At 46.4% G+C, this 12,790-nt stretch overlaps 1 protein-coding gene across 2 annotated transcripts in view; it reads right to left on the bottom strand.

Moving 5' to 3' along the window:
• Positions 1-1,358: 1,358 nt before the first annotated feature.
• PAFAH2 (platelet activating factor acetylhydrolase 2) overlaps positions 1,359-12,790 on the bottom strand; it is a 176,415-nt gene continuing 164,983 nt past the window's right edge. For both annotated transcript variants that reach the window (XM_086957665.1, XM_086957666.1), the window contains one exon: positions 1,359-3,275. In XM_086957665.1, the coding sequence (XP_086813791.1) occupies positions 3,181-3,275 (95 nt within the window). In that variant the 3' untranslated portion in view covers positions 1,359-3,180. The remainder of the gene's footprint in view (positions 3,276-12,790) is intronic.

Genomic DNA, 12,790 nt, shown 5'->3' with positions numbered 1-12,790 from the left:
AAAGGTCACTGACTTCGGGTGAGGGCGTCATGTTTGTAAGTGCATTGTGGTTTGAAAAGTACCTGCTGCTGCATTCCTGGTCTCCAGCAATTTTCAGGCAACAATAAAAATGTGAAGATAACTTCGGTGATTATTGATCTTTATTGAGAGAGATCAGAGGTCTGACTACTGGAAGTTTTGACTCATTGTAAGGAAGCCACAATGTGTTAACCCCTTCCAGGCTCATGACGAGCTGGGCTCGTCATGAAGTAGCCTCCTACCAGGCTGATGACGAGCCCAGCTCGTCATGATCAATGGACTTTTGAAAATTCCAGCACAGGAGGAAAATATCACTAGCAGCGATTAATATGCCTGCTGCAAAGAACGTGTACCAGGCAGATCACAAAATGCATATAATGTAAATAGGTCAGTGAGTTACTGCTTTTGTCTGAGAGATTCTTTTGCTATTTGCAGTTTATAAGTTAAAATCCTAACATTGAACAGTGAGATGTTAACCGTCATCAAAGAGCTGCCTGAAAACTGCAAAGTATAGATTAGAACGTTATGATTTTTACCCAGTCTTTCATTATCCTAAGGTTGGAAAATGGGTTCATTAGGATGGAAATCAATTCTGATTATTAAAGAAAACCCCCAACCATGGTGTTATGTTTTAAATGCTGGGCTTGTGCTTCTCTAGTGTTGCAAAACCATCTGTGCCCTGGGCACTCACTAATTTTTGCTGTCTTGTACTGGTGGTACCTCACAATGCCTGACCCTGGCCTCTGACTAACCAGGCCCAGGGCCAGGAGAAAGCAAAGATGAGAAAGAACCTGGAAGAGTGAGATAATGTGGAGGGAGAGTATGTTGGTGGTTAAAGGAGGCAGGAGATGAAATCAGATAGACAGCCTTGGTATTCAACAACCCAGCTCCGCCACCGATTCCCTCAGTACCACCCTTTAATAGTGCTGCTCAAGTCTCCATAACCACTCTCTCAGATGCATTTAATTAGTTATATAGCACCACTCATACCAGTGCAGGGTGTCAGCACTTTACATAATTCACACTACACAGAGGCAGTCAATCATAGGTGTGTAAATCTGTGTAAAGGAAATGTTAAATAAAACTACAGGGTGTAGGAGTCACATGTCATCCATACTTGTAGACAGTATTGTTTAAGAGTGCTTGGTCTGGATGTTGGAAAGTGGGTTAATAGTAGGGGCAAATGTATATCTGTCCCTGGCAATAAAGACACTACCTCAATATATAGCTCTGTATCGGTCTTCGAAAATTATTCTTATGCTCAACCCTTGGTAGCTTGGCTGTGAGTAGGTATGTAGGTATGTAAAGCATTCAGTAAATAATTAAGACACAACACACAATAAAAATCCAACACCAATTTATAAAAATACAAAATATTTTTCTCTTTAAAATGAAAATAATCCAATGTAGGGAACCGGGAATATGACTTTTTAATAATTTCGCACGATATAGCACATAGAAATGTATATCCCCTTTTGGCACTTCTGGTCAAGCTGGACCTGCTCAAAGTCAAAGTTTCAGGCCGACCACGATGAAGCCCTGCGGGGCTACTCCTTGCAGCAGGTCTCGGTCAAAGTTTTTACCTTCTGACTTAGAAACTTTTCTAAGTCAGAAGGTAGAGCTTTTCTTCACGGGGTCCGTCGAAGTTCTCAGCCAGCCCTGATTCGGTAACCTATGGGCTGGGGATCTGCAATGGAAAAATTAACTGTCCAACTTTTCCAATACCATTGACTATATAAGGATCCCAGGGCATATAACACTCATTTTATAAGGGTCCTCCTTGTGGATACCTGACCTCTAACCATTGAGACACCTAGGGGAACTCCTGGGGATACCTAATATGGCCCAACATTGTACGTTATCAATTTGTAAGTGCCCCAAACCCAAAAGTCAAGATTGGGCACAATTTGCATTTTAAAAGCAGTCCTCCAACACAGGCCTGCTTTTAAATTGACTTCAGGCTATAGCAGTGCACACATGCAAGTGCAGGAAGGGATGCTGGCCTCTAAACCACTATGCCCTAATATATACTAGGGACTTAAAGGTAGTTTCAATTCCCGTGCCCTATTATGTACTAGAGCCGTATAGGAGAGGTCATGTCAATCATGGAGGTACCCTACCCATAGTGCACCCTAGGGTATGTAGGTGTTTTTACTGTATTTGTAAGTGTCTCTTTCAACATAGCACTGGCCCACAGTGAGCACACTTTATGTACAAATAAAGTGTGCTCACTGTGGCAGTCAATATTGCACATGTTCCTACTCCTGTGGATCAGCCTGAGTTCTTGACACAGCCCATGAGACTCACATGGGGTGTTACACTATGGGAAGCCACCACAGCACGTGCTCCTCCTGCGGTGCACCCAGGCGGGAAGTCACTAAAGCACACATTACTCAGGTTGTGAGTTCCTCGGCTCAGGTCCTATAACATGTGTTCCTCTTACAGTATGATTGCCTTGGCAGTCACTATAGCATTTGTTTCTCTGTCTGGCGCATAGACTCCCAAGAACTCTCAGAAGAGTCCAAGCTTTTCCCAGTTTTAGCTCACAGCAATGTCTGTTTCAGAATATAAGCGCAAAAGCTGCAGACTTTGTATTGTGATTAGAAGCAATTTTTTTTAAATGTGATATTTTGCATACATTATGCTTTTCCATAAGACATAGCTAAAGAAAATAGTCATATTTTGAAAAAATAAAAACGTAATGAAGAAAAGACTGCTTTAGTTTCTTTTTTTGTAAAGCTTCGGCTCACCCACAGGAAAAGACCAGCTTGTCACTGTACCACAATGCAACCCCGAGTCTTTGGATGTCTTCAGTTCTCAATGATGTTCTTGTTTTAAGTGAGTTTAGACCATCACTCGTGGAGTACCTCGAACAGGACTTACAAAGGCTTTAGACATTTGCTGATAAAGATAGAGGTCCGTCCTCTGAGCAATAACTGAGGTTTGGCCTAAAATTGGAAATCCAAGCACCACTAACTCCTTTGTTTACAGTTTTGGAGATAGGTGCATTTTGGCAAAAGTCATTCGCTCTCATTGCCTCATCCAAGTTCACAGGTCAGTGATTACTTTAAAAATTAATTCTGAAGACAAAGCCCAAGTAAGAAGTCATAAAAAAAACAAGTGTATCATGGTCTGGGAAGTTATTGATAGAAGCGCTCTCCACTAAAGGCTAGACTGCAAGAAAGGATCCCCAAGAACAACATGTCCAGCAAAGCCATCAACGACGTCCGCCCACTGATGGGCACCTTCCTGCAGACCTATAAAGACAGAGAGATCATGGTTGGGTTAGCAAAGCCAATAACAGCTAATATCAAATGACAAGTTTTGTTTGTAGAGGCATGGGGGCCCCTCTGATCGGGTGGTTCTGTGTCCTTACTGGTGTTGTGTGTCCGCTGATAGCGCTTAGATACCCCTGGGTGATAACGCGCTCTACAAGCTCATAATAACATAAAATAACATAACAAGTGCAAACGCATAACAACACGCAGTGGCTCTCAAAAATGGTCAGAAGCCTTGCTTCACCTTTGCTCTTGGATGATGGAAGCTAATAGTAAGCACAAGTCCTCTAGCCTCTTCCAGGCTCAAGTAATTTGTAGACCTCTCCTCGGATTCAAGGGGCCATCATCTGAATAATGGTACAATAAGTCTCAGAACTGTTTTCCTTTCCCGACACTGTATGGCCCTTTAGGGCGTGCTCCTCCTAACTCTATTGGAAGTCTGAAGATGCTCAGCATACTGGAAAAGGAAGACACGCACCAGAAAAGGTTACTTACCGCTAAAATTGGCTCTCCAGTATAAGTATCTTTCATGTATTAAATAGGCTGTTAATTTACAGTCTCACTATAGGACTTTCCGTTGTAACTGCCCCGATGTTCAGGCTTCTTCTGTTTCCCTATTACCCATTATGATGTAGTTGAAGGTAGCCTGCCACCATTAAAAAACAAAATACCTGAGTGAAAGATCTGCACATTTCCAGATCATCAGGCAGTTTTCGTATCTCCTGACATAGGGGATCTGTATCTCTTCATCTGTGCTCCCCTTTTCTGAAATCACTTATTGAACCAGCCTCTCTAGCCCTCTCGGTGCATGTAAATATATGAAGGTGGGAATCCCCTGACCTGCTCATATGTAAAAACTCTATGTATAAGCCAAGAAAAAAAAACCATTTGCTCTGAGTTTGATGTCTGGCTTTCGGCGGTTTCCTTAGCTCTGTGTGTGCAGCTCTGTTTTCTGCATGTGTTGTTCCCTGTGCGCTCTCTCTTCTGCCACCCTATCTCTGTCAGTACTGACTCCTGTTCTCTTTTTGTGATGTCCCCTTTGCTCTGGGTGTGCTAGCCTCCCTAAACAGTCTGTTGTGTACTCACTGCTCTCTCTGTGTTATCATCCCTAGCCAGTGTGTGATATTCTTTTATTCTGGGTGTGTTGCCTTTTCTGTTCTGCATGCCCTGTCCTCTCTGTTGTCTGTTTAGGGTTTATTAACTCTGTGTGAGCCATCTTCTTCGACCTGAAAATGCTCTCTTCAATGCTGTATGTGCTGTCCGCTAGCCCTGTGTGCCGGAATTCCTCTCTGTTGTTCTTCTGCTGCCCTTCCTTGTGTCTGCACTGTCCTTTCTGCTTTGTCTGGGCCAATCCCCCCCCATCTTACACGTGGACTGTCATCCCTCAGCCATGTGTTCTGTCATGTGTGAATGTCCTGTACACTGACCTGTTTGTGGTGTTTGGGAAGCTGTCAAAGTTTCACATCCCAAGATTTGTTGAGCGCCTAACATTCCATGCAGCTGCATTGGTGTCAAAGCATTCAACATCATTTGTGACACCTAAGGGAGCTTTTCAATGTGTGCGTATGCTGTTCGGTGTAGCCTCAGCGTCAGCCATGTTTCAGAGATTAAGGAAAAGGTTGTTGAAGAATTTGACAATGTTTTGTTCTTTCAAAACAACATTCTGATCTGGATCCTGACAGAAAGCAGCATGATACTATATTAGAAAGTGTGCTAAGTAGATTGGAACAAGCTGGTTTTATTGTGGGAGTAGAGAAATGTAAGTTTGGTGTTGATGACCTGGGTATTTTGGACACACGTTGTAATGGGAAGGTGTGAGACAAAATGAAGGTGGAGGAAGCCATTGAGAAAGCTCCTTCTCCTAAGGATAAACAGCAATAGAGTTCTTTCCAGGGCTTAGCGGAAAATTACTCTAGGTTTGTAGAGAAACTTCTCAAACAAAGTTTATGTCTTGCGCTCTTTGATGAAGAAGGGTGCAAAGTATCAGTGAGCAAGTGTGTGTCATGAGTATTTCAAGGTATTAAAACATCTATTGTCAAAGCGGTAGTTCTAAAACCCTTTGATCTCAGTGATAAGAACATTGTAGTAACTGATGATGCTAGTAGTTATGGTCTGTGATAGTGCTAATGCAAGTGTGTAATTCACATGAGAAGATGGTAACATTTGTACCACGGATGTTGAGAGGTGCGGGCGTTTTTATTTTGCCATTGAAAAGAAGGTGTATGTTTCTGGCAGGGTGTGCAACACTTTGGAACATCATTTTGAGTTGTACACCAACAACAAGCCACTGATAAATGTATCCTTGACTAAAGCTGCACGAAAGACAATGCCTTTCACAGCCAGTATTGACTAAAGGAATACTCATTTGTCATCAAATATGTGCCTAGAATCAAGAATGTCAATAATTATTGTATAACACGGCTACCTTTAGGCCACGGTATTTATGAGGCGGATGATGAGTGGATGACAGGCGATGTGAATCTTACAAAGGAGCCATTTTGGAGAACGAGTGGAGACAGGCACCGTTGTAGATTGGGCATATCTGTTGGTGGCGTCTAGAAGAGGTCTTGAAGGGATATAATAGGATGGGCATGAGCGAATTTCTATTGGTGTGGAAGGTGTGACAGGTTGGTGGTTCCAGTAGGGTTGCTCTCTGTGTGCTGCCCTTCTCACTGTGGATGTGTGGACCTCTCTGTCCTGTGTACCCTGTCCTCTCTACTCTGTACTCCCCCAGTACCCTGCTCCCATGTACCGTCTGTGCTATCAATCCCTCTGCTCTTTATACTGTCCTCTCTGCTATGGGGTGGCTCTCTCGTATGTTTGTGGTCGCTTCCTTACACTGGATGTAATCTCCTCTCTCTGTTGTATATGTGCTGCCAGCAGTACGGTGTGGAAGGCCGCCTGGTGCTCTGACGTACACATGCACATATGCCCTGACCCAATGTTAGGGGTTTAGGGTGAGGAATAAAAGAGGTGAGAGCCCTGGGGTGCACAGTTACTACGTCACATGTCAATAAGCACGTTCTGCCTCCTGTGTCGTTTATGCTGCTATACACCTGAGTGGGGAAGGGGAGGCTGCATACCTGATGTGCTACAGTGGCGACGAGGGGGAGCCGACCCTGAGCTGTCTTTGCATCTCCTTCCAGCCGACTTCGCACCAACCCCATTCTCAGCCTCTGCCAGCTGCTGTGCTGTTCACAGGGGCAAAGTCCATGCCCCTGCTACTTTGAGTCCTTCAGCACAAGGTCGCCCAGAGCCAGAGCACGCCAGCTGAACATCCACGCTGGCCTAAGTGACCCTGGATCTATATTCCGCCAGGGTTGTGTTTTAGCCCCCACACTGTTTTCCTTATACGTTAACGGTGAGGTGGAGCATCTTTTACAATACCCTGCAGATGCTCCATCCCTGGCGGGCAAAAGAATACCTACGCTCTTATTTGCAGATGACACCCTACTGATTTCGAAGACCCCGGTTGGGCTGCAGAGCCTCCTCGATAGGTTCCAATCTTTTTGCGACGCGAGGGGGTTAGAAATCAATACGGGGAAGACCAAATATCTGATCCTGAATCCGCCAAAGAAGATAGGCAGGCCTCCCGTGTTAAACTCAGTATGTCTTGAAAGGGTCAAGGAGTTTGACTATTTAGGAATCCGCCTCACCGACACCATGAGGTGGAACTGTCATCTTCAAAAAATGTTGTTAAATCACAAAAGGGTGGTGGGGGCCCTGCTCAAAGAACAGCGTTCCTCTATCTTTAAACCAATTGCCCCGGTACTGGATATCTATAAGGCAAGAGGTGTGAGTCCGGCGTTGTACGGGGCGCAGCTTTGGGGGGCGCAGAATGTGGATGAGTTAACCTGTTCAGAACACAAATTTTTGAAGGACTTGATGGGTCTCCCTTATAGTAACCCCTCTGTTCCCCTACTTCTTGATATGGGCTGTCGCTCTATCAAGGATCGGGCAAGGCTACGCCCTCTTCTCCTTTGGGCGCGCCTATGGAGAGTTCCGGAACTTGCGAGTTATGCGGAGGGGCTAAAAGAGGTTTTATCAACGCCTGGCTGGCACAGAATAAGATGGTTAAGGGATGTGAAATGGTTACTTGGAGAAGTGGGTCTTGGAAATATTTGGCAGTCTAGGTTCGCACTCCCTAAGTCTGTCCTGAAAAACTCTTATTGGAAATGGGTAAGGGATTCGAGGAACTTAAACCCTAATGTAGGTAGTTCTACTGTCGAATTCCTATTGCATAAGGAGGTGGCATTCCGAGAGCCCTATCTTGATATCATCACTAAACCTAGAGATAGGGCTCTATATTTTAAATTTAGAATCGGAGTGCTGCCTGTCCACGAATTGACTGCCAGATGGAAGCCCCCAGCACAGACCATTCCATTCTGCGAGACCATGATCGAGACAGTACCTCATCTTCTTTTTATATGCCCCACATACAATGCCCCTCGCATTAGGTGGTTGAAACCCCTCTGCAAAGAACTAGGTACAAGACATTGTGGTGAGGCCCTACGCATTCTGAAATCGGATACATGGCCCCTACTTGTCTGTGGCTTGGCGAAGTTTTTAAAATGGGCTTGGTTGATCAGGTCCAAAAGGCTCTCTTGCATTGTTTAATTGAGATTTTATGGCTATTTTATGTAATTTATTGTCGCCATTTGTATTTCGTATGTCGATTTTTGTATAACTGTTTTTCTTATGAAATAATGCTTCATATGTATTTTAAATAAGGCTTTTTATGTATTTTAAAACTGTATTGTGATGCTTTTGAAGATATATTCATATCGAAATAAAGCTTCTTTGACTGACTGACTGACTATGTGCTGCCAGCAGTACGGCGTGGAAGGCCGCCTGGCGCTGTGACGTACACATGCACATATGCCCTAACCCAATGTTAGGGGTTTAGGGTGAGGAATAAAAGAGGTGAGACCCTGGGGTGCACAGTTAGTACGGCACATGTCAATAGGCACGTTCTGCCTCCTGTGTCGTTTATGCTGCTATACACTTGAGTGGGGAAGGGGAGGCAGCATACCTGATGTGCTACAGTGGCGACGAGGGGGAGCCGACCCTGAGCTGTCTTTGCATCTCTTTCCAGCCGCTTTCGCACCAACCCCATTCCCAGCCTCTGCCAGCTACTGTGCTGTTCACAGGGGCAAAGTCCATGCCCCTGCTACTTTGAGTCCTTCAGCACAAGGTCGCCCAGAGCACGCCAGCTGAACATCCACGCTGGCCTAAGTGACCCTGGATCTATATTCTAGCGAGGTTTGGCCCCTCCCTCACTTCCGCAATGGCACCAGAAGAGCAGTAGCAAGCGTCAGAGGTGTACCAAGCCCTCTGCTTCTCTACCCAGTGCTGCAAGCGAGTGCCGCCTTGTACTGATCATACCCGTTTGCATAAAGATCACGCTCTCCTGCTTGGTGCACATACAACTCTAGCTTCTTGACATTGGCAGCTTACTACCTCTAGGCAAGAGCACAAGTAGGCAGGCGAATGCACAGGCCGCTCCATCACCACAGCGCCACAAATCTGCCCACAACATTGGTGGCACGTCCAATCCTCTGCCTCCCTTTAGCGAGCTCAGCAATCAAGTGATTGCCACCCCTGTTAGCACACCTCGTTTGCAGAGATGAATAACTACTTGAAAGATACCAGGGAGAACAACGGCAAAAAAAAAGCTTGCTACTCACCCAATATTCTGGAGAAGAAATATTTAATCTCTACCGCAACCTCCCGAGATGGGTGCAGACGATGATTACAACTGAGCCATCCCAACGAATTTACCTCCAGATGAACCCCGATTTTGAAAGAATCAAACTACGACAAGCCACCAGCACGAGGGTGAGTTCATTGACGTATTTTATGCCCGCCTAAAACAACTCACCAGTACTAGCACAGAAGACAATCCACAGAAAGAAGTGCGCATTCAGATTATACAGGGTTGCTGATCCACCGCACTTTGACGCTACATACTCTGCAGGCCCAACATGCCCTTTGATGAGGTCTTTGTGCTTGCCCGCTCCCACAAACTATCCAATGATCAAGCGGATCAGATTGAACTAGTTTCCATAAGCTCTGAGCAACCTCAAGAACTATCAAAGCAGAAAAAGTGCTGACAGTCTCAAAAGGGCACCTGCACGGTCCATCATGAATTATTGATGGACCGGCTTCAGGAGATTGGTGTTACAGGCATGGCATGGAAACTGATTAAATCATTCCTAACAGACAGAGTGCAGACAGATACGCTCGGCAATTTCTCTGCTAAGTTCTTCTCTCTCCCCTATGGAGTCCCACAGGGGTCATCCATGAGCCCCACTCTTTTCAATGTTTATGTTTCCCAGCTTGCTCCCCTTAACGGCTCCTTTGGACTCAAGCTGACCTCATACGCTGACGATACTCAGATAGTTGTCTCTATGCTTCCAAAGGAAACTGAGGAGCCAGCAAGGCGTTTTCATGACTGCATGACAGCTGTAGGTGACTGGATGGCCCAGAATTGTTTAAAGCTCAACTCTGCTAAAACGGAGGTGATTCTTTTCGGAAATAACCCTCAATTTTGGACCCCAGCCTGGTGGCCAGATTCCCTTGGCCCTCTTCCAACAACAGTTAGGAAAGTGAAAAATGTAGGCTTCATTATTGACAACAAACTGACCCATTAGGACCAAGTAAACTCAGTTGTTTCAACATCCTCTTACATCCTAAAATCATGTAAAAAAATATCCGGATGTATGACGGTACAACGCGTACCGTTACAACGCGTCCCTTTACAACGCAGTTTTAACAACGCAAGTCGTTACAACGACTTCCGTTGGGGGGAAGGCGGGGGGGGGGGCGCTGATAGTGAATAGTTTAATTTACTATTCCAACACCAGTCCCCGTGGATAGTAGGGAAGGTGTTGGATAGTAAATTAAACTATTCCCTATCCTAGAGCGCCCTCCAGCGAAAGTCGTTGCAACGACTTTCGTTGTTAAAGCTGCGTCGTAACGGTACCGCGTTGTACCAGTTACGTTGTAAAGGATGTTTCCCCTATCTCCCCTTAGAAAGTCAGAAAATGCAAATGCTACTTACCAGTATGCATCTGTTCTTGGCATGTAGGGCTGCTGACATTCATATCTGTGCATAGTCCGCCACCTAGTGTTGGGTCCGGATGATTGCACATTGTTGTCCTGGAAGAGTCTTCGAAGTATCACGAGATAGGTGGCTCCTCCCCTGGACTACAGTGCGCATGGGCATCGCCTCCATCCCCAGATTGTTTTTAGCCATAGGCAGAGATGGAGTGCAGAAGTGAGTGATGACCATGCTATGAGCATATGTTTGTATATGAATACATACTGCAGCTGCTACAGGCGCCGGGGAGGAGGGTGGGCGATATGAATGTCAGCAGCCCTACATGCCAAGAACAGATGCATACTGGTAAGTAGCATTTGCAGTTCGAGGCATGTGGGCTGCTGAATTCATATCTGTGCATAGAATACATAGCAGTCCCTCCATTAGCGGCGGCCGCCCGTGCCAGCTGCAGCAGTCTGAAAAAGCGTTTTTAGAACAGCCTGACCAACAGCTGCCTGTTGTTTTGAATGCACGTCTACACAGTAGTGCTTGGTGAAAGTATGAGTGGTAGACCATGTGGCTGCTCTACAGATGTCTTCTAAGGGAATGTTACCTAAGAACGCCATAGAGGCCCCCAACTTTCTAGTGGAGTGGGCCCTCGGTGGTATAGTGAGAGTGCGCTTTGCTTTAGCGTAGCAGATCTGAATGCACTTTACTATCCATCTAGCTATTCCTGCTTTGGAGATTGCGTTTCCCTTGTGTTGAGTGGCAAAAGCAACAAAAAGTTGTTTGGTTTTGCGGAAATCTTTTGTCCTGTCCACATAATACATCAAGGCCCTTTTTACATCAAGAGTGTGGAGCATCCGCTCCGCCAGCGTCTCTGGGTTTTGAAAGAACACCGGCAATTCAATAGTTTGGTTCATGTGGAACTGTGAGACCACTTTGGGCAAGAATTTAGGGTTAGTGCGGAGCACCACCCTGTTGGCATGGACCTGGAAGAAAGGTTCTTGGATGGTGAGCGCCTGCAGTTCGCTAACCCTCCGTAGCGATGTGATTGCTACTAAGAAAGCCACCTTCCAGGTCAGAAACTGCAGTTCGCAAGAGTGTAGTGGCTCAAAGGGGGGACCCATCAGCCTTGTAAGAACCACATTGAGGTTCCATTCCGGTGCTGGTGGAGTCCTTGGTGGAATGACTCTCTTGAGTCCTTCCAGAAAAGCCTTGATAGCAGGGACCTTAAAGAGTGACAGGTGTTGCCTATTTTGGAGGTATGCTGCCATAGCCGACAGGTGAATGCGGATGGAAGAGTAAGCTAGATTACACCGATACAGGTGAAAGAGGTAACATATGATGTTTTGAATGGAAGCGTCTAGCGGGTCAATGCTGTGCTCCACGCAGTAGACGACAAACCTCTTCCATTTAGCCGCATAACAAGCTCTAGTAGTGGGCTTTCTCGCTTCCCGAATGATGTCCATGCAATCGGGAGGAAGATTAAGGTAGCCAAACTCTAGGACCTCAGGAGCCAGATCGCCAGGTTGAGCTGTTGCGGATCTGGGTGCTGAATGTCGCCATGGCTCTGCGTCAGAAGGCTGGGAGTGAGATGAAGCCTTTGATGCGGCGAGCCCACGTAGGAGCAACCAGGATGAGAGTCATCGAGTGCTGCCTGAGCTTGCGTGCCACCAGCGGTATCAGAGGTGCTGGGGGAAAAGCGTACGCAAATCTGCCTGACCAGTTCATCCACATCGCATTGCCCTGTGATTGGGGGTGTGGGAACCTGGCGGCGAAGCTTTGGCATTTTGCGTTCTCCTTTGTGGCGAACAGGTCTATCTCTGGATGACCCCACCTTTGGAAGTACGGTTGGAGTACTGATGGATGTAACTCCCACTCGTGCATCTGATGGCTGTGTCTGCTGAGCAGATCCGCCATCTGGTTGTCCTTGCCTGGGAGATGTTCTGCCATGAGGAATATGTTTCTCTGAATGGCCCACTTCCACATGCTCTGAGCCAGATGAGACAGCTGTGGAGAGTGTGTTCCCCCCTGCTTCTGGATGTAGTACATGGCCGTCATGTTGTCCGTCCGGATCAACACGACCTTGTTGCACAGATGTACTTTGAACGCCTTTAAGGCCATGAAGATTGCCATCAGTTCCAACACATTGATGTGCATCTTCCTTTGCTGAAGTGTCCATAGTCCCTGCACTGTGTAATGGAGTACATGAGCTCCCCATCCCTGGAGAGAGGCGTCCGTTGTCAGGATGATCTGTGGGACAGGCTCTTGGAATGGTCGGCCCTTGCAAAGGTTTTGTGGCTTCCACCAATGCAGAGAGTTGTACGCCCGACCGCTCACCAACACTAGGTCTGTCAGTTGCCCATGAGCCTGAGTCCACTGACGTGCCAGGCACTCCTGAAGCGGACGCATATGTAGTCTCGCGTGCGGGACAATGGAGATGCAGGAG

Source organism: Lissotriton vulgaris, chromosome 2_1, assembly GCF_964263255.1.
Source record: "Lissotriton vulgaris chromosome 2_1, aLisVul1.2, whole genome shotgun sequence".
NCBI classification, from domain to species: domain Eukaryota; kingdom Metazoa; phylum Chordata; class Amphibia; order Caudata; family Salamandridae; genus Lissotriton; species Lissotriton vulgaris.
Note: the sequence above shows the minus strand (reverse complement) of the source record. Positions and strands in the feature narration are given on the sequence as shown.